This window comes from Euprymna scolopes, chromosome 29 (genome assembly GCF_053919585.1).
Source record: "Euprymna scolopes isolate OS-2025 chromosome 29, ASM5391958v1, whole genome shotgun sequence".
Classification (NCBI taxonomy): Eukaryota; Metazoa; Mollusca; class Cephalopoda; order Sepiida; family Sepiolidae; genus Euprymna; species Euprymna scolopes.
The window spans coordinates 98,482,663-98,505,937 of NC_136510.1; the positions used below are offsets into that span (position 1 = coordinate 98,482,663).

The 23,275-nt window shown below is 35.5% G+C and overlaps 1 protein-coding gene across 1 annotated transcript in view; it reads left to right on the top strand.

The window, feature by feature from the left end:
* Window positions 1–5,777, top strand: part of LOC145252790 (nitric oxide synthase, inducible-like) — a 140,300-nt gene extending 134,523 nt beyond the window's left edge. The window contains exons 23-24 of the mRNA XM_080112737.1: window positions 4,435–4,626; window positions 5,275–5,777. Coding sequence (XP_079968863.1) covers window positions 4,435–4,626; window positions 5,275–5,349 — 267 coding nt within the window. The 3' untranslated portion in view covers window positions 5,350–5,777. The remainder of the gene's footprint in view (window positions 1–4,434; window positions 4,627–5,274) is intronic.
* Window positions 5,778–23,275: the final 17,498 nt, after the last annotated feature.

Below are 23,275 nucleotides of genomic sequence, written 5' to 3' on the forward strand. Positions count from 1 at the left end.
GGATAATACATAGATTCACACTAAGAGTAATCATAGGATAATACATAAATTCACACTAAGAATAATCATAGGATAATACATAGATTCACACTAAGAGTAATCATAGGATTCCTACTGAAAACCCACCCATATATCTATTCACCTAATTACGCATGACTCTAAACTTGCTGTCTTATCCATACTATATTGCACTTACATCTTAACCCTCCTATAATCTAAAATTGCTCGGGCAGAACTCGTAGCTCCATTCTTAATACCTACTCATACTGTAACAATATTTTAGACCTAAGCTAACATAAATAAAAAAAAAAAAAGAAAAAGGGTAAGACTAAAATCACATTATCTCCTCTCTAACAAGCCCTCTTACAATCATAGACGCTTACACTGCATGAGCTTCACCCACCCCCTTTATCCATTAACAAGTAAATAGCATGTCCCTAAATCACTTAGAGGAGTGTAACGAATCAGTAGAGATATAATCCCCCACAAACTAACCCAGTAACACTAACCACGCGGCGGGGTCGCAGAAATACCTGGATTAGAACCTAGGCGCGGAGAAAACCCTCTCAGGGCTGACGGACCCAGTAGGTCTTCCCAGATCATCCGTCTAGGAGAAGGAAAACTCTGAAACTAAACCAAAGGGGAGAGAGGCCTCTTCAGTCTTGGATGACAACCTTCCTAGAGCTGGTGACTCAAACAAATTCACCGGTTTGCAAACCTAAATGCTTAAGGAGTAGATAGGCTCTGTCTATCGCCCGGCTTCCATACTCCTTCTTTGCCTATTAGTCAAGCGCAGAGACACTATCTCGGTGATTCGACAGAAACACCCAGCGGTAGATCTTGTTTCCTGGCTAGGGCAACGAACGCCGTTCTTCCCCATTCCCAGCACGCCCCACCCCTAAAACTGAACATTTGGGAGTGCTTGAGTATAAGATATGCCTGAGCGATTAGATTGGGTTGACCTTCTTCTAATGGGTTGAGGGTACCGGATTGACAGTTCCTGGCTGCTGTTCCCGACTGGTAGTACAGGAGCCCTAACTCTTTGGTAGCGCTTAGAGCGGCTGCTCCATCAACAGTTGAATAATATCGGGTTGTTTGTAGTGCCATGACGCGCATGGAAAGGGACCCTGCACTCATCCCCGGTGGGCTTTCCTGAGGCCACAATCCTAATTGGAGAAAGGTCAGCTGATGGTCTACTTGTGATGCATGTCTGAAGCTCTGCATAACCTCTTGTTTAGCTCCCCCTTACCGAAACTTTAAAAAAAAAATATGACGACAGTACAATTTAAAAATAAGCTTAAACCAGGATTAGGGACAAACAAATTCAACTTGCCTCCTCCCTTGAGGCTCTCATTCACAAATATCCGTGGGCTTAGAACTAACTTAGCTGATGTTGAAGCATTTCTCTTAACAAATACCCCGGATATCTTAGCACTAAGTGAGACTAACCTACACTCCTCCATTCCCTCTAACCACTTTAACATGCCTGGATATCTCCCACTCTGCCGTAAGGACTCTGGCAGACATATGCACGGACTTGGAGTTTACATTCGTAATACCCTTCCCTTGACTAGAGAAACAAACCTAGAAACAGATGATCAAGCCTTTATGTGCTTTAGACTAAACATGCAACACAATATTAGCTACTATTATTTTCTCTACCGATCTCCCTCGACTCAGGACTGCTCCATAATAAACAAAGTATCTGACAGCATAGACACGGCACTGTCCCTCGACACTAGCGCACAAATACATGTATTTGGTGACTTTAATGTCCACCACAAAAACTGGCTTGGATTCTCTACTCACACAGATGCAGCGGGCAGCACAACCCATAGCTTCGCTATATCTCACTCCCTATCACAAGTTGTTACGTTTCCAACCCGTTTCCCTGACCAGGAAGAACAACACGCATCACTTCTAGATCTGTTTTTGACCACAGTTCCCGATGACTGCATAACGAAGGCCCACAGCCCACTTGGGAACGCTGATCATGCAGTGATAATGGTTGAAATCGCCCTAAACTCTAGACCCATAACTGAAGAGCCAGTGCTCAAAACAACGAGATATTATAATAAGGCTGACTGGGAAGCCATCAGGGAACTAATTAGAGATGCTCCATGGAAAAATATTTTCTCTCTCCCTGCTGAACAATGTGCAAACGAGACCACTGACTGGTTCAAAACTGCAATCGAAGCGCATGTTCCCATGCGGAAATTTTATAGTAAGCCCCACTCTCCCCAATGGTTTACGTCGACTTGTGCAACTGCCATTGCTCAAAAGCAGCATGCATACCGTAGGTTTAACCGACATCAGTCTAGTTCAAACAGACTGAAGTATATAGAAGCTAGAAATAACGTTAAGAAAGAAATAGCGACAGCTAAGAGAGAATTTACGGAAACCACTAAAAAGCGCATCGAAGCACAAAAACTAGGAACTCGAGACTTCTGGAAAATCTGCAACAGTGTAGTAAATAATGGGCAATCAACAATTCCCCCACTAACCAACAATCACGAGGTTGTCTCCTCAGCAACTGACAAGGCTAACATGCTTGCCAGTCGGTTTGCCTCAAACTCCACACTGGACCCTTCCAACCACCCCCTACCTGACTTTCCTATGCGGACAGACGCCACACTAGACGATCTGAAAACCACCCCTGCTCAGGTGCATGCTATCATAAAAAACCTTGACACCTCAAAAGCATGTGGACCCGATCTTATTCCAGCTGTGCTATTAAAAAAGTGCTCAGCCGAAGTAGCTCCAGTTCTCTCCAAACTCTACAACAAATGCCTTAATGAAGCTTGCTTTCCGGGCTGTTGGAAAACTGCTTCTGTTGTACCAGTATTCAAGAATTCTGGCGAAAGGACAGACCCATCAAATTATCGCCCCATTAGCCTCCTCCCACTTTTTGCCAAAATATTTGAGACAATAATTAACCATGCTCTAGTCCATCATCTTACAGATGCTAAACTACTGACTGACAAACAATATGGATTTAGACAAGCCCGTTCCACAGCAGACATCCTAACTGTGATCTCTGAACGTATATACCATTCACTGGACAAAGAGGACTGGAGGGCAGAGCGGTAGCTCTAGATATATCTAAGGCTTTTGACAGGGTATGGCATGAGGGTCTCCTCAGTAAAATCAGATCATACAGTATCACTGGTTGAATACTTAACATAATTAAATCCTTCTTAGATAAGAGAAAAATCCAGGTTGTCCTCGACGGTCGTACATCTAAACAATATGATATAAATGCGGGGGTGCCCCAGGGTTCTATTCTTGGACCTCTATTGTTCCTGATATTCATAAATGACCTCCCCGACAACATTGCTTCTGAGATGGGTATATATGCTGATGACACTACACTCTATGGCAGGCACGACAGGAAGACGAATGAACACATTTCTAAAGAAATGGCAGAAATACTAGAGGAAGACCTCCAATCTGTAGTGGAATGGGGACAAAAGTGGTTGGTCGCGTTCAATGCTGCCAAGACTAAACTAGTTTCATTCAATAATTACAAGAAACCCTCTCTACCACCCATAGCAATGGCCAACGACTCTTTATCTGAGAGTCCATCTTTCAAACTCCTTGGCCTAACGTTCACAGGAAACATGAGTTGGAACAATTACATTGAAGGCATTGCCAGGGCCGCTGCAAGAAAGGTGGGCTCTCTCTACCGTGCTAGAAAACTACTAACACCTGAAAGTATCCTGTACCTCTATAAGGCCACCATTCGCCCATGTATGGAGTACTGCTGCCACATCTGGGCTGGTGCATCTGCTACTAGTCTCTCGCTCCTTGACAAGGTTCAAAAGAGAGTCGCAAACCTGATAGGCCCTGAACTGGCATCTAAGCTTCAGCCTCTGTCCCATCGACGAAATGTTGCATCCCTCTGCCTTTTCTACAAGTATTTTAGTGGTGAATGCTCTGACGAACTGCAATCACTTGTGCCCCCACGACGTGAGCACCCTCGACAAACCCGACAGGCTGCTAAATCCCACCCCCACACTGTAGAGATCCCTAGATGCAAAAGATCTTTTTACTCCAATAGTTTCTTCCCCAGAACCGCTAGACTCTGGAATTCCATTCCAGGTCCCTGCTTCCCCAACAGTACTGACGTGCAGAAGTTCAAGTGTAACGTGAACCGACACCTTGCTGCCCAAATCCCTACATAGTACCCCAGTAGTGTTGCCCCTGATAGTAGCCCCCTACACCAAAGTGGCAATTTGCCTTGTTTGGGGTGAAAATGTAATAAAAAAAAATAATAAAAAAAAAAATACATAGATTCACACTAAGAGTAATCATAGGATAATATAATCTTGCGCAACGCCTGATCGGGATAGCTAGTAACAAATAAATAAATCTGTACTTCCGGCTTTACTATAGTTTTTTATGTTTTAATTTTGTTTGATTTTTCTTCATTAGACCTATGTTCAGCATTTGCTTCTGCGTGACAGTGAATTCATATACTCTGTACTAACAGCCCAAAACGGCCATATCTATATCTGTGGAGACAGCAACATGGCCGCCGATGTCCGCCAAACCATAGACAAAATCTCTGTCCAGTGTAATAAGAACGGCTACAGAGAAAATTCATATTTGCTACAACAACTACAAGTGAGTATTTTCTTATAAAATCTCGTTTGTAATATGTATCTTAATAGTGTATCAGCTAACAATTACATTTAATCTAGTCCGTTGGGCTAGGATCAAAGTGTAGTATTTGTTCTAACCTCACGAATAGGAGTAACTTTTCTAAACAGTCGCAAGCTATATGTGCAATTAGAAGACCCGTCAACCGGTGGATGATATATATATATATATATATATATATATATATATATATATATATATATATATATATATATATATATATATATAAAGTATTTTTAAGCCTACTTATTCTTAACATAATGTGAACGATTCTTCCATGTGCAGTCATGAAACAGTTGACAAGCAGATAAAAATCCGATGACCCCCCCCAAGTACCAAGTTTTCAATTTTGACCCTTTAGCAGCCCTTTTTACGGATGAAAACCGATTAAAAAGTTTTCCAAGTGTATGAATATCCTATATACTAAATTTCATGCCTGTAAATCAAAAATTTGTTGAGCATATAAGTTGAGAATGTCCTCAAACACGCACAAACACACACACACATACACACGCGCGCGCACACATTCTCACTTTTATATATATATATATATATATATATATATATATATATATATATATATATATATATATATAATGTTTGTCTTTGCAGTTTTCCGGTCGTCTGCACGAAGATCTATTTGGTGTCAAGATGCTCAGTCCTCCATTAGACAAAGAGAATGTGTGATTTATTGTACAGATTCCTCATTCCTCATCCGGTCAAATCAGAACAAACAACTGATGATTTTCGTGACTCTTAAAACACGCACGTTAGGTGAACACGTGATAGGGCGAGGAGGATCTCTTAAATAAAATATTTCATAAACAAAACTTGAACGCAACGATTCTCCGTCCTCTCGACGAAAATATGTTTACGCTCACAATAACTGTTGTCTTCGAATGTGCCTACAAAATCTCCGTGGGAGACTTTGTCCGACATACTGATGTTTTTTTTTTTTTTGTTTTTTTTTTCAATAAATCTGCTTAAAAAAAAGGAAATATGCGTTCAAACTTATTGGCGTTTTTTTTTTCTTTTTTCTTTTTTTTTTTTCCAATAAATCTGCTTAAAAAAAGGAAATATGCGTTCAAACTTATTGGCGTTTTTTTTTCTTCTTTTTTTCAATAAATCTGCTTAAAAAAAGGAAATATGCGTTCAAACTTATTGGCGTTTTTTCTTCTTCTTTTTTTTCAATAAATTTGCTTAAAAAAAAGGAAATATGCGATCAAACTTATTGCCGTTTTTTTTTCTTCTTCTCCTTCTTCTTTTTTTTTCAATATTAGAACGAAATTTCCATTAAAACCCAATGTAATATTTGTGTCAATTTCAACTAAAAGCAAATGTCATATCGAAATTAGTAACATGTTACTGCATTATTGCATTTAAAAAGATGTTTTTTTACGAGTTAACATTCGATTGGCCGCCATCATTTTGGGGGGAAAATATAACAAGACAGGCTCCAGTTACCTCCCTTGTCTATTTATTATTTAAGTAAAATATGCAATTTTTCATCGAAAACTATTTTCATTAATAATTAAGTTTCTACTATCATTTTTCATAATTTTTGGATATGTTACTGCAATGAACAAACAGAACATAAAGTGATATGTAAAATTTATTTATTACCATATGTACGCACGCGCGGATTATTATTATAAAGATGGCGTCTTTCCTTTCACTGCATGTATGGAAAGACCCGGATGTTATTTTGTTTTCCCACAAATGGACATCACTCCGGGGAAACAAAATAACATCCGGGTCTTTCCATGTTTCACATACCTTACAGTTACTAATTTTGATACTTACTTAGATACCGTTAGTTTTAATTGAAATTCAATATTTCGATTTTTGAATTTCGTTTTAATACCGAAGAAGCACCAATTTGTTTATATCGATTGCGTCAATTATCCTACACTAACGGGATCCGTGAAAATTCCACAGCGAACTCTTTCTTATGTAATATATTGATGTTGGCATCCTGTGGCTGTTTACCGTACACGGAGATGCCTTGATATTATTGTAGCTCTTTTGTTAAAACTGCAAAAGTATTTATCTAAGCTAGCAGAGATGCCCGGCGTAGCCCAGCCGTAAATTATGCTTAAATAGGATACTTTAATTTATGCAGTTATATATATATATATATATATATATATATATATATATATATATATATATATATATATATATATATATATATAGTAATTTATAAAATATATATGGCGATTAAGCTACACTGAATATTCTGCATTTCATCCAACTATAGGATTCGTCAGGGTTATGCGCGAATTCTGTCGTTGCTTCTTGTTTTTATATATGTTGAGGATTTCTAGTCGGCCAATCAGCTTTCTAGTATCCACCGCGCCGCTTCCTACCAGCCAATGGGCATGCATTTTATCAAACAAAGGATCTGTTTTAGAACTAGGTTAGTGGGTTTAGGTGGTCGTTCTCCTTTTTTTTTTCTTTTTTTTTTTTTTAAATACTGGGAACTCAAAGAAAGCGGACATTCGCCAGTAGTCGAATGGAAAATAATGAGACAAGCTACCACATGCAGACATTTAGACGACCCATGTAAATTATGCCTCCATGAAAAATTTTCTATCCTGTACTTTAAAGAACCTCAAAATCTATTAAACTGTAGGCGGGAAATAGCAAACAACTGTGTTCACAAAATAAAACTTACTCTAGGATAGCGATACAAAATAGCTTTAAAACTAACAACAACAATAGAAAAAAACAAATAAATAAATTAAATAAACATGAATATACATAAACGATCACATACATATATGTATATGTATGTATGTATATATATATATATATATATATATATATATATATATATATATATATATATATATAAATGTATGTATATGCATGTGCATTGTTGTGTGCACATAGGTATATTTATATGTATAAAAAAAAAAGGAGAACGACCATCTAAACCCACTAACCTAGTTCTAAAACAGATCCTTTGTTTGATAAAATGCATGCCCATTGGCTGGTAGGAAGGGGCGCGGTGGATACTAGAAAGCTGATTGGCCGACTAGAAATCCTCAACATATATAAAAACAAGAAGCAACGACAGAATTCGCGCATAAGCCTGACGAATCCTATAGTTGGATGAAACGCAGAATATTCAGTGTAGCTTCATCGCCATATATATTTTATAAATTACTAACTAGCTCTACCTACGTATTGAGCACTTTTGAAGTAAATACTTAAAGTTCACGCATAAATCTATACTTTCATATATTAAATTTATGCGAATAAATGAAGTAGTTATATATATATATATATATATATATATATATATATATATATATATATATATATATATATATGTATATAGCACTTGAGTTCCTTCAGTCAGCTATAATCGAAACAAAAACTTTTGAAGGATTCTTGGTAAAAATATTTATCAAATAAATAGATTACTTGAATGCCATCAGCTGTAATCGAAACCGAAACCAAAACTTATGAAGAATTCTTGGTAAAATTATTTATTACAAGAAATGGAAGGTCATAACAATTAAACGACAGTCACTCGAAAGAAAAAAAAGATGTAAGTGTGACACACAAAATAAATAACACACGCGCTATCCTATTAATATAGGTTGGATTGACTCAAGTGTTTCGAGGTTATTTAATAAATACGATTTTCTCTCGCATATCAAGCTTACGTTTGAAATGGCTTTTTGTTGATCTGTCAAATTGAAATAACATTTTTCGTTCGTCTGCCATGCATAAGTTTAAAATAGCATTTCATTTAGGGTGTAAAATGTTATTTTTCGTAAATAAATTCTTTTTCGTTTTTGTTCCTTATAGCAAACAAAACTCCATTGTCTTCCTTATATTATATTAAAATTCCATTAAGGTCCCATCTAATATAAAAAATAAAAAGTCGGTACTTATGCACTTTTGCTACCGTGCTGAAATTATAGCGTTATTATTTTGAAAGCCATTCTTAACATGGGGAGAGAAGGGTGTTCTGTAACTATTCTGTGCTTCCATCTAACAATCTTCTATAATATAAATCTCACCAGTCTGTTTAAATGTATGTATGTATGTATGTATGTATGTATGTATGTATGTATGCCTACAACTTTCGACAGAGACGACGGATTTTCACGAGATCAGTATCATTTTGAAGCTCGACGTCTCAGACGACAAATATCGAACAAATTGGCCAAAAACATCAATTCCTTCACCCTCAACTGGGCAGTTTTCTACAAGGAGCGGTCGATTTTTTACGAGACATTTTTGCGAATAATCGTATCGGTTGGATTGACTCTGCCTAATTTTAACGTTCCGAACTTCCGGTCGTATCATGGAGTTGCGGTAAGGCGTCAGATTTTTTTCACTTTCTTTTCCGCCTTCGTGTCACGGGTTCGAGTCTGCCTGCCTACTACCATTTTTTTTTTTTGATCAACACACACCTCCAAACACCCGAGCAACAAGGGGCATCCAGGCTAATTTAATATTAAAAAAAAGATGGCTACGTTCATAAAAAAAACATATTGTAAGATAAATTTATTTGCTTTATTAGATGTAAAGTAATATTTAGTTTATAAGATAGCAGCAGAGATCCGATTTTGACTGTAAATTATTTACATGATTAAAATAGGAATTGGCAAAATTTTGGGGTCGTTACCAAAATTTGGGTAGCCATAAATGGAACAAAATAAAAAAAAGTAAAAAAGGAAGCAATAAAAAGGAACAAAAAATAAAGTAGACTCTGAAAATAATTAAATTCAGTTTTATTACTATGAAAAAAATAAAACCCAGTAACTTGTTCGAAAGAAAGTTTTATATTTTAAAAAATAATAAAAGGAGAAAGACTTTCTCTAGTACAAGTTATTGGAGGGTTTTTATATGTTTTTTTTTTTTTTAAATAAAAAACTGTTTTTAATTCAATTTAATGAAAATCAAATGAAAATCAAATTCTTCTCTTACTTAAACTTTGACTTTTTTTTTTTTTTTCGGAACTCGTCTTTATCAACAACTTTTTTCTTTTCCATAAAAACGGAATTCTTTTCTTTCCTAAAAAAAAAAAAACGTTTCAAATTAACCGCTGGAGATAGTGAAAAAACTTTCTTTTCTTCAGGCCAAGTCAATTAAAACTTTAAACGTCGATATATCATTACAAACGGAAACCAAAAATAGAAACAAAACAAAACAAACAAAAAAAAAACAACACATAACCTGTTGTCTAGAAGGAAATTCTGAATCGGATTTGAAAATGGGCACAGAAAAGGCACGAAGGAATTCCATCCAATCCCCGTCCAACTTTCTCCTTTTCCTGCTACAATAACCCCACCACATGCCAAATTTTGTTATCTTTTCCCGTTCATATGTGTGTGTGTGTGTGTGTGTGTGTGTGCGTGCGCGCGCGCGTGTGTGTGTGAGAGAGAGAGAGATAATGTGTGTGTGTGTGTGTGTGTGTGTGTGTGTGTGTGTGTGTGTGTGTGTGTGTGTGTGTGTGTGTGTGTGTTTAATTCAGTTAAAAATTATTCTCTGCATATCTCAATTAATTGTTTCTGATTCGGTCAACCGGGCCGGGTGATTCTTTTGTTCAAACAAATTTATTCCATTTCATTGTAATTGTAATTTGATTCTAAGAAAATAATAGTTTGTTCTTGACGTCCAGTTATATCAACCGAGCCGGACACTAGGTGTATCAGAATTTTGGGGGAATTTTTGACACCCCGAACACGAAACTGCGAATAAAATATTAAAAAAACTCGTAATTTCTCTTTTAAAAGTGGGTTGTTTATTTTCTTTATGGAATATAATTCCAAAATAAACTATTAAAGTTGTTTGAAAAATAGTAGAAATATCATTTTTATTTAAAAAACAAACAAACAGTGTTTACAAAGCGCCAGCACGCCTTCATGCAGCCATTTTTTACGTAATGAAATCAATTGAATTTTACGAGTTAATCTTTTTTCAATTTTTAAACTTTAAAAATCTATCAAAATTTTTCTATTGGTTAAATTTTTAGGATATTTTCAGGGTCAATGTGAAATTTTATGCTCTTTCCAATAAACCGAATATAATATTTTAGACAAACATTTTTTTTTAAATTCACCGCCCCCATTTTGAAATGTCTATTAAAATTTTAATAATTAATTTACTCACCAAATTTTTATATATCACAAATTGAAGATAAAAGATCAATAAATAATATATTGTAAATTAACACAAAAAAGAAGTGTTTTTTGGAAATTTACCTGTAAAGTCCAAGGTGTAAAACCTTCTTTTTTTAAAAACCACGTTGATTTTTTTTAATTGGAAGCCTATGTTCTGCTTATATTGTACAGTAACTATTGGACACTGACGACAATTTTTTCTATTTCATTCAATGTTTTTTTTTATATATTAAACAAAAAATTCACTCGATAAAGAATTAAAATATATTAAGCAAAAATTTATGTATTTCTTTGAGAAAAGTAAAAGAAAATTCCTCGACTGTTTTTTTTTTTTAAGACAAAAACATATAAGTAAAATTTGACTAGTTTTCAACTATGGGAACACATATTTCTTCACTCACAAGGCTAGACGACTAACGCGAACGTGTGGTTTTTACTTCCTTCTGTCCATCCGTAGTTCTAAACAAGAACAAACCAGTACTTCCGGTGTTTCGATAAGAACATAAAAATGCTTACATAATGGGCCTTTTTTCAAATAGTAGTTTCAAAAATTCTTTTATTTAAAAAATAAATGGAATTTAAAATATTAATATGGATAAATTCTTAACAATGAAGAATAGAACTACACATTGAATGGGATTTTTATAGGTAAGCGATTTTGGGGAATTTATATCGATTTTTTATAATCGAAGGAAGTAAAATTTCGTTGATTTTCTTCAAATCTTTTTTAAACAAAACCAATTTTAAAAAAAAAAGCAAATATTGCATAAGTTGCTATTAAACCTGTTATTTTTTTAAATTTGGTCTTTGCTCCTTTAACTGAAAAAAATTAGGGCTTGAATTAAATTTTTCAAGTAGTAATAAGCTTGCAAAGATAGGAGGTCGAATTATTCAATTTTTTTTTCGCGCGCATTCTTAAGTTCGCTTTCTGACACTGCTAGCCGGATACAGACATGTCGTTATATATGGGGGGAGGCATATCTGTGATGTCTTAAATTTCATTGGGCATTTAACGCAAGGATTTCTAGTCTTTTGCACACCGAATACCAATTCTTTTCATATAATTCCTTAAATACGTATCAAAAACACGTGACTACGTTTTCATTACCTTAAAGAGTGATAATAGAGATATACTTGTCACTTAAACACACTCATCTGTTAACGTAAACAGATTTCTCTAGCCTGCCGGTAGGGTTAAATGTAAGCAAGAGATGACCGCTATAGCTTATTTTACTTTCAAAATTGACCGTCATAACATAGAGTTAAAGACGATCTGACGATTGTGTTTTGAATCTCAGCGTCTAGCCACACTGAAGGTTCACGATATGGTAAAATAGCAATTTTCGTTCAGTAAAACAAAAGTTATGATGAATTTTCTGGTGTTCAAAATCGTAAAAATATGTAAGGAGGTGAGCGACGATTTTTTTTTTTTTTTTTTTTTTACAAAGGCATTACCACATTATCAAGGCCCAGAGGCCACTCAAGGATAAGGGTTAAAGAGTGTACAGTAGAAATTGGTCAATATAGTAATCATTAGTAATGAAAATTTGGTAAATTTAATAACTTATATGGAACGGCTCATCAAGAACTTATTTACTTTAGACTTGAACACAACCATATTGTAGTCAGCCGGAAAGCAGGAAAACGGAAGACAATTCCACAGGCGTGCAGTTCTAAGAAAGAAGCTTTGTTCATGGAATCTACGTTTAGGTTTAGGCACAGATAAAGAATGGGGGAAATTATTGATAGTGTTTACAGCTAGACGAGTGTTTCTTGTGAAAGTTTGGCGAGGGGGGACCATAGATTGAAGCTCAGTTGAACACTTTCCATGAAAATAACGATACATCAGAGACAAACTCGCAACATCTCTTCTTTATGACTGGTTTCCGTAGCAACCATGTCGCTTCAGCGGCTACTGTTACTACGAATTCACTGCTGTCGCGAAAAAAGTAACAAGTGAAACAGAGAGAATGGAAGCATGAAAGGGAGATAATTTGGGGGATTTTGTTGAAAGCAGACGAGTGCCGTACATTGGGGGTACCAAATTGGTCAAAGGGAAAATTATTCTCAACTCGTATGATGGTAAAAATGCACTTTCGCATAAATATATAATTTTTAATTTCTTTATGTAAATACAGTAATATCTTGCTACGATGTGCAGACCGTTTCGACCATTATTGATTTCATCAGACAAGAAAAAATTTGAAAATTAAAAAAAGTTAAAAACCCACCGAATATATATCAGCCTATGTCACGGTAACATATATTGAGCGAGTTTCTAACAGTATTTTGTCTAGTGTTTTTATTTATAATTCCTTTTCCCCAACTTACCGTGTCAAAAAGAAAGTCGGGTGCCATTTTTTAATTTTCCAATACATCGGTAAACACTGTATGTTTTTCGAGCTGAATAAACATGTTACATTAAATAAAAACACTAAAAACATATCCAGTTAGGTAGAAAAGTAACTTATCTTGCCTTTGATAATATTTATTTGTTATATATTTGTTTTTTGACAACTTTTTTGAATCTATGTGTACAGTAATACAAATCCAATATATATATATATATATATATATATATATATATATATATATATATATATATATATATATATATATATATATATATATAAACTTAATAATTATACAAATTAAAGAATAGTAATAGCAATAAAGTTTCAGGGCTTGAAGTAGAATTGCGCGGCGGTTTTCATTGATTGTAGGATGTACGTTATATGTATGAAAACGCGTTGAATTTGCCGAAGCTGACGTCATTTAAATTATACCCAATCAATAGTGAGCATATCCTTGCGCCACGCCCACAGAATTGAATAACATAAAATTAAAAAAAAAAAATAAATAAATAAAAGAATAAATAAACAATAATGAATAAATACTTAAAAATGTAATATGGGTGAAAGCAGGAATAACGTTATTCATTAAATACTAGGCGATGATTGGTCAGTGTCGCCTCCTTTTCTTTTCTTTCCTTTTCTTCCCCTGGCCCTTTTTTTTTTTTTTTTTTTTTCAATTAATGCATCACTTTGATTCAGCTTTTCGCAGAAGGTGCTTAGAATTAGAGCAGTTTCTGCTTATCTTGTCGCATTCAAATGTTGACGGACGACAATGGAATGCAAACACAAAGAAAAGGTGCGAGTTCCAGGAAAAAAAAACATACGTGCTTAATCATTTTACTTTTAAGGCACGCTTTCTAGGCAATCCTCCCGGGCATTATCTCCTTCTTCCGGATAAGAGATCGCTTTATTGACAGTCGCCTGAGGTGCCTAGTTTCGCTCGGCCCCTGCGAGGACTGGGCATGAATCTCAAAGACAATATGTGGTGGTGGTGGGGGGGGGGGCAACCCCACATATAAAACCATTGCTCTTATAGCAATCAGTTATTGATCAATCTCTATCCAGTTTCCTCTCGGGGGAACTGGTCCCCCGTCCCTTCACTCTCCACATTAAAAAACGGCCTTGTATCTAATTTGCTAAGTGGGGAAGCAAATAAGTAACTAGTCGTTGAACTGCCCTCCTCATTGAGGAATTCCGACGGATCCGATCGAGATAACTTTTGCAACTATCCAAGTTAGCTACTGTTTGACAGAGTGGTGGCGTGGTGGTGGTGGTGGGGGGCTATATTTTCTACGTAAAATCAATTTCGTGTCACATCTGGTAGAAGGGCCAATAAATACTGACATTAGACGAGTTTAATTATATCTTATGTTTAAGTTTATTTCTGAATATGAGATTTCTCTAACCCTAATTATACGTTTCTATGCCTCTCCCAAAATCTAGACCGTTTTTTTTAATCAACCAGCAGTTACAATCGCATTAAACTAATAATCATCCAATATTTTATCTTTATTTTTATTCATATATATATATATATATATATATATATATATATATATATATATATATATATATATATATATATATATATATATATATAGAGAGAGAGAGAGAGAGAGAGAGAGAGAGAGAGATGTTATTTGTTTTTTGTTTTTGTTCTTGCGATACGTTTTGAATGAATTCAATTATTTATGAAAGTGCATTTTTACCTAAATGCGAGTTGGAAATAATTTTCCCTTTAACCAATTTGGTACCCCACATGGGGAACGGCATATATATTGTTTTTGTTTTTTTGTTGTTTTTTTTTAATATAATTATCTACTGACACAATTTTCATCGTCTACGCCTCATCGGAGTGGATGAATCTAGCTAGATTCTCGCTAGATTCAACCACTCTGATGAGTTGTAGACGCAACACGTGTTAGCGGATAATTATATTTTAAAAGAACAGTATATATATATATATATATATATATATATATATATATATATATATATATATATATATATATATATATATATATTAGGCACCGCTAAAAATGGCCGCAAAATCAAGTTGTTGTTTTTTAAAACTAAATTACATTTATTAAAATCCATTATTTCTGAGTAACTTTTTTTTTTCCAGAAAGATAAAACCCTGAATTTTATCATATAGAAAACAGAATAATGTAAAACGTTTTCTACTATTTTTAATTCAATTTTAAATGTTAAATTTTCCCAAAAAGTTAACAATTGACATTTTTTGTCTTGCACAAAAAACGTACTTAAATATTTAAAAAAAAAAAGGGTTTTTGAAATAATTAATTAATTTATTTATTGTCTAACTAAGATTTAGGATGATTTTCTAAGAGAATATGCAAAAATATTATAATATAAGTACCTGAATTTCAAATAATTCCACTTATTCATATAGGTAACCAGATATTTCGCGTCGACGTAGAGTTCAGATCGACTCTGTTTACGTTTTCTTTTGATAGGAAGAAAACTATGGAAGACCAAACAGGCCAAAAAAACTTATTTTTCAGTGACGAAAATTTCAATGTATTATTAAGCTGAGGCTGGCCAGTACCATATGGGTGACCATTTGTATGAGTTTGGTTTTTAATGTGTATGTGTGTGGGGGCCAGGCTCCCCAAAATGGGGGGGGGGCAATTTAAAGCAGAATAAAAAAAAATTATTTCAGCGTGTTTGATCCACCGTAGTCGAAATGCGGCAAACGTTTTCAAACGAGATCGAAAAAAATGATGCTATTTTTAACACAAAGGGCACAATATTTATCGAATTTTTTTTTTTTTTTATCGATTATTCAAAGCATGCCCTGTTTAATAATGGTCATGCATTATTCGGCTCGCTAAAAAAAATTGTTTATTTATTAAAAATTTTTAAATGGCTTTTTTCGTATAAATATTAAAAAAAATTTTTTTGTTGTTTTGCTTAACTTAAATTAATTATTTTACTTAACATATTCACCGAATTTCACACTTCAAAACTCAAAAGCGGCATAATTAAACACAATTGAAGTTCTGATATTCAGACGTCAAAATAAGGTATGCAAACAATTTTTTTTTTTTTTATGAATCTATAATTCTGTCCCTTACAACAACACAATATGTTTTGTTCAGTTTCAGATGATTATTTTAAGCATATTTGTTCCCACTTCAAAACAAGGGGGGGTTTTGTAAGCAAAAATATATATATATATAAATATCGTTTATGAAAAATAAGTACACTGTTATAAAGTTCATTCTTCTCCTAATAATCGGTGAAAATTTCGTATTGATCGGATAATTACCTGATTTTTGGTAGATTTTTAAAAAGACGGTCCGTCAAAAAGTACTGACCTGCCCCCCCCAGTTTTGGCGGTGCCTAATATATATATATATATATATATATATATATATATATATATATATATTATATATATATATATATACACACACACACACTAGCAAAAGTACCCGTCGTTGACTGGTTTCAAAAACAGCCTACAGAAAATGGACTCTGATTTATGAAAGTATGATAGGTTATGAAAAGGAAGGGTTGTAAAGAGATAGCTTCGAATTTCAGGGTATCAAAACCAAAGCAAAATATGATGAAAGTAAAAATAAAATAGATAAACCCCATAATTTATTATATCATACCTGTTCACACTGAAACACTTATCACAATATTCTGTGGATCTATATCAAAAAACCTTGTTAAACTTTGTGACATATTTCCATTCTATGGAGGTCAGACGCGAACGAACACCCCATAATTTTATTGTACCATATTTATTCAAACTGAAATATAATTATCAAAGTATACTTACGCAGATAGATTTGAAAAGTCTTTATTAAAGTTTGTGCCTATTTCCATTCTATGGAGGCCAAGCGTGAACGCAGACCCCACAATTTTATTATACCATCCCTATTTAAGTTAAAACATACTTATCAAAGTATTATTATGTACATCTATATCAAAAACACTTGTAAACGTTTTTTTTTTTTTATTTTTTATTTCCATTGTTTGTGGACCAGACGCGTACGCAGACCCCACAATTTTAATGAATCATCATTATGCCAGATCAAACATACCCGTTCCTGTGTCTCGATACATCTTCTATCATTATATATGATCAGTTTTCTATAATAGTCAACCATATAGGAGCCTATTCGTGACCAGACACACAGACGTTCAGCTTTATATATATATCATCATGATCTCCCAAAACACATACTTAAATCATTCGTTGACATCTATGCTGATGACACGATCATCTATGGCAACACATTTCAGGCCGTAAATGACAAAGTTCTCTCTGATTCTCTCTCCTCTTATCTCGATCGAGTGGTACAGTTGGGGAAGAGGTGGCTGGTTACTTTTAATGCATCTAAAACCAAGCTCCTATCTTTACATCATCAACGCTCTGATCCTCATCTGGCATCAATTGAAATGGATGGCGTTCGTCTTGGGGAGGCTTCATGTTTTGACAAGCTTCTGGGTTTGACCTTTACCTCTGATCTGAAATGGAACACGTACATCAAGTATGTTGCCCAGGTCGCTGGGAAAATGGTGGGATCCTTCTACTGCTTCAGAAAATATCTCACTACTGATGCAATTCTCTATCTGTATAAAAGCCAAGTACGTCCAAGGATGGAGTACTGCTGCCACATCTGGGCTGGAGCTGCTAAAAGCAGCCTATCCTGCCTTGACAGAGTACAAAATAGACTTCGTGGCTTAGTGGGGGGGGACTTTTCTCTTCCCTACAACCTCTCTCCCACAGAAGAGACGTTGCGAGACTGTCTATTTTATCGTTATTTCCATGGCAAGTGCTTGTCTGAGCTCCAATCTCTGGTCCCCCCCTCGTCAATCTTTCACGAAAAACACCCGTCTAGCTGAAACCACTGTCATTAATTTTCTCCACTCATTATCTGTGTCTAAATCAAAACGTAGATTCTATGAACAAAGCTTCTTTCTTAGAATTGCACGCCGGTGGAACTCTCTTCCGTTTGCCTGTTTCCCACCTGACTACAACTTGGATGTCTTCAAGTCCAACATAAACAAATTCCTGATGAATCCGCCCCTTAAGTAAGACACTTTATCAAATCTCCAATACTAACGATTACTACGATACTATCCCATTGATTACTGTACACGCAATAACCCTTATCCCCGAGTGGCTTCCGGGCCTTGATAAGTGGTGACCCCCATGTAAAAAAAAAGAATGCTTTTGATAGTTTGTGATTTTCGAACAGAAATGGATAGGTAAAATGGTAAAAGCGATGCTGCTGCTGATGGGGATGCTGATGATGATGACGCTGATGATGATGATCGAGCCGGACTTCTGTATAGAGCTGAGGAAGATCGTGTCCCTTGGATTGCCTGGTCTGTATAAAGTCTTCTTCATTAATCGGCAGATTTATTTTTTTTTACTCCTACTACTAGGCTCTCTCTACCGCGCTAGAAAACTACTGACACCTGAAAGTATCCTGTACCTCTATAAGGCCACCATTCGCCCATGTATGGAGTATTGTTGTCACATTTGGGCTGGTGCATCTGCTACTAGTCTCTCGCTCCTAGACAAGGTTAAAAAAAGAGTCGCCAATCTGATAGGCCCTGAACTGGCATCTAAGCTTTAGCCTCTGTCCCATCGACGAAATGTTGCATCCCTCTGCCTGTTCTACAAGTATTTTAATGGAGAATGCTCTGAAGAACTGCAGACACTTGTGCCCCCACGACGTAGACACCCTCGACAAACCCGACAGGCAGCTAAATCCCACCCCCACACAGTAGAGATCCCTAGATGTAAAAGATCTTTCTACTCCAGTAGTTTCTTCCCCAGAACAGCTAAACTCTGGAATTCCATTCCAAGTTCCTGTTTCCCTAACTGTACTGACATGCAGAAGTTCAAGCGCAACGTGAACCGACATCTTGCTGCCCAAATCCCAACATAGTGCCCCAGTAGTTGCTGCCCCTGATAGTAGCCCCCTACACAAAAGTGGCAATGCGCCTTGTTTGGGGTGAAAATGTAATTAAAAAAAAATAATAAAATAAATAAAAACTGCTAAGGGCAACAAGGCTCAGCGGTTGAATGCAACGTCGGAGAAGGTTTTGCAAAGAACAAACGAAAGAATGCCGCAGACGTAAAGAAAAACAAAATGGCGACCGACTTGATTATATGCTGGGGCGTCTTGCGAAGTAAGGAAAAATTTCGTTATTCCTATGCATATAAAATGGTTCCGGCTTGGATAAAAAACCTTTTCTCAGAGAAGGATGGTATATTTGGAGTCGTGAATTTGGACCGCAGCGTGTATACGTACTGTACTGAGACGTGACGATTTTAACCGCAAAAACCAAAAAAGCCACAAAATGTATCCAAAAAAGTTTAGATTTCCTTTTTTTTTTTTGTAAACAGAAAAAAAGTAAAACAAAAAAAAAAAAAAAATAGGAAAGTGATATTTTTATACATTTCTTTAAAGTTTATTCATTTCTGATATTTCTTTAAAAGAAACAAACCAATAAAAGAAAATTGTTGCGTTACGAAAAAATAGTCTTTCTTTCTAAAATCATCATCATCATCATCATCATCATCATCATCATCATCGTCACCACCACCACCACCACCACCACCACCACCACCACCACCACCATCATCATCATCATCATCATCATCATCATCATCATCATCATCATCATCAAGTGGTGAACTGCCTGGTACAGGCATTGACGGCTATGGGTCTCCAACAATCTCTTTCTCTCTCCCTCTCTCTCTATCTATCCATCCATCCATCTATCTATCTATCTCTTTCGAGGCATTCATGAATTCATTGTTGCTCATCATTTTTGGTGTTGCTCATGTATTCAAACTGTCAACGCATGTTTCTCGCTGTCGTCCTCTGCTTCTTCTACACATGATCTTTCCTGTCAAACTAATCTATTCTATTCTGCTTTTTCTGTAGACATGGGCCATGAATATCATTTGTCTTTTTCGTACGGTTTTTATTATTATTATTAATAGTGATAATAATGATATGATAATATTAATAATATAATAATAATATAATAATAGTAATAATAATCTGGTAATCATATGAAATAACATTAATAGTAATAATGTATCAATATTCTAAACTAAAAACAGAAAAGAATTTGCACACCGCTGTTAAACTCTATATTAACAGACAACTTCATTATTTTGGATCCAAATGTAGTATCTGTTCTGTTTTCAATCAGAAGAGAGATCTAGACTAAGGTAACTTTTTATTTTCATCCCTCATCTCATATGCTTCGTTTTCTTTTTTTGGTTTTGATGGGGGGGGGGAGTTCTATACATTAAAAACAAACCTTCTGTTTAGCTGTGCACTTGTGTGGATAGTCAGATTAACAGTGACTGCCACAGAGTTGACCATATTTTTTTTATTCACGTTCACCCCTAACAAGGTATAATGCTACTTAAACGTAAGGGGATACTATTTGGGACATTGCCTGCGAAAGATTAAGAAGATGTTACATTTAAACTTCTGTATATCAGTAGAGTCAGAAAAGCAGGTAGCAGGAAGGGAACTCCAAAGTTTAGCTGTTCCAAGGATGAAACTATTAGAGTAGAGATTTTTCTGACATTTAAGGCCCTCAATAGTGAAGGGGTGTAATTTTGTTGCTAAGCTGGTTTGTCAGGGATACGTACGTCGAGAGGGCATGAGGGCAACAAGTTCATCAGAGCACATTCCATTAAAAATTTGTAAAACAGGAACAGAGATGCAACATTGTGGTGATGGGACAGGGGTTGGAGCTTAGTTGACAGAGTGGGACCTATTAGATTGAAGACTCTTTTTTGGACCCTATCCAAAAAGGAAAGATTAGTGGTAGATGCACCAGCCCAGATGTGGCAATAACACTCCATGCACGGGCAAATTTACTTTACCTCGCCATGAGCGCAAAGTTTCGAAGGTCGATCCAGAAATAATTCATCCTATTTTTAATAACAAAAAAGTTGAAAAGTTACGAAGACAGGAGTGGTGCCATTAAAACAGGCAACATTTTGTGCTGCAAAATTTATTTTTCTACATAGTCACTACCATTCCCAATGGAATTTTGCCAGCGATATTGTAGTGATGGTGATGATGTTTTTTTGTTTTTTTTTACACAGTGATCACCACTTATCAAGGCCCGGAAGCCACTCAGGGATAAGGGTTATTGCAAGTACATTACGTTAGTGTGGAGATTTGATGAAGTGTTTACTTAAGGGGGCGGTTCATTAGGAATTTGTTAACGTTGGACTTGAACACATCCAAGTTGTAGTCCGGTTGGAAGCAGGCAGACGGAACAGAGTTCCACAGGCGTGCAGTTCTAAGAAAGAAGCTTTGTTCATGGAATCCATGTTTTGATTTAGGCACAGATATAGAGTTGGGGAAATTTTTCACAGTGGATTCAGCTAGACGGGTGTTTTTCGTGAAAGATTGGCGAGGGGGGATCAGAAATTGGAGTTCAGACGAGCACCTGCCATGGAAATAACGATAAAACAAGGATAGGCTCGCAACGTCTCTTCTGTGAGAGAGCGGTTGCAGGGTAGAGAAAAGGGCATCTCCACTGCATGGGCACCCGAAGTGCGCATTGTCATTCATATCTCTGTCACCACTGTTAAATCGACGAACCCATCTCCTAACTGTGCTAATATCAACTGCATTGGATCCATAAATTCTTTTCTGTTTTTAGTTTAGAACTATCTCTAATAAGAACAGTACGAAAAAGACAAATGAGATTCATGGGCCATGTCTACGGAAAAACAGGAATAGGAAAGTTTAGGTCCGTAAACATGCGCCGATGAATGTCGATCGGTCCATTTTTTTTTTTCTGTATGGAGGGATTCAGTGATGCATCTTTGCTTCTGGCGCATGTCCATGACAGGAGTTGCTTTCTTAGAGTCTCACAGCGTCAATATTCGCAAGAGAGAAATGAATCTTTTAGGTCATAGATGCATAACTTCAGTCATCATAACTGATCCATTCGGGTGGAATAAAAAATAGGAGGCATTACTTTTGGAACGTTTCTTGTGCGTTTCCTGAACGGTGAAACGTGTAATTTGTATCAATCAACAGTTTCACTTCCTCATCTCAACTCAGTGCAAAAGTGTAAGAATATTTTACCCTATTTTTCATGATGGGGTTCCGTCGGTGAAGTTCTGACCTGCATTATTTTTTAAGGATATTGTTTTAATCGACGAAACGGTACATTTTGACTAAAAAATGTGTAAAGTTAGAAAATTTTATATCTTAGCGACATCAGATTAATTACAAATCTTGATTGGATGGACAATCGTGTTTTTTGTTTGTTTGTTTTTTTGGGGTTTTTTTTTTGTAAATTTAATGTCTGAAAAGTCCTATAGTTCCAACATAAAATGGCTTATCTAAATAGTTATTGGATGTTGATTTTTTTTTTTTTTTGCTTCCATGTGAGGTGGGGGAGAATTACTGCTTATTAAGGCTTGGAGGCCACTCTAGGATAAGGTTAATGAATGTTAGGTAGACGGTTAGACCAGAGTTCCTCAAGGGCAGGACAAAGGTTTTTCACGGACCACTAACACGATAATGGCTAAAATAAATATGAAAAAGACATTACTTTCAAATTTTAACTTTGTTCATTAGTTGTTCCTGTTCGTGATTTTAAATTATACTTGTTCATTAGTTGTTCCTGTTCGTGATTTTAAATTATACTTGTTCATTAGTTGTTCATGTTCGTGATTTTAAATTATACTTGTTCATTAGTTGTTCATGTTCGTGATTTTAAATTATACTTGTTCATTAGTTGTTCATGTTCGTGATTTTAAATTATACTTGTTCATTAGTTGTTCCTGTTCGTGATTTTAAATTATACTTGTTCATTAGTTGTTCATGTTCGTGATTTTAAATTATACTTGTTCATTAGTTGTTCCTGTTCGTGATTTTAAATTATACTTGTTCATTAGTTGTTCATGTTCGTGATTTTAAATTATACTTGTTCATTAGTTGTTCATGTTCGTGATTTTAAATTATACTTGTTCATTAGTTGTTCCTGTTCGTGATTTTAAATTATACTTGTTCATTAGTTGTTCCTGTTCGTGATTTTAAATTATACTTGTTCATTAGTTGTTCCTGT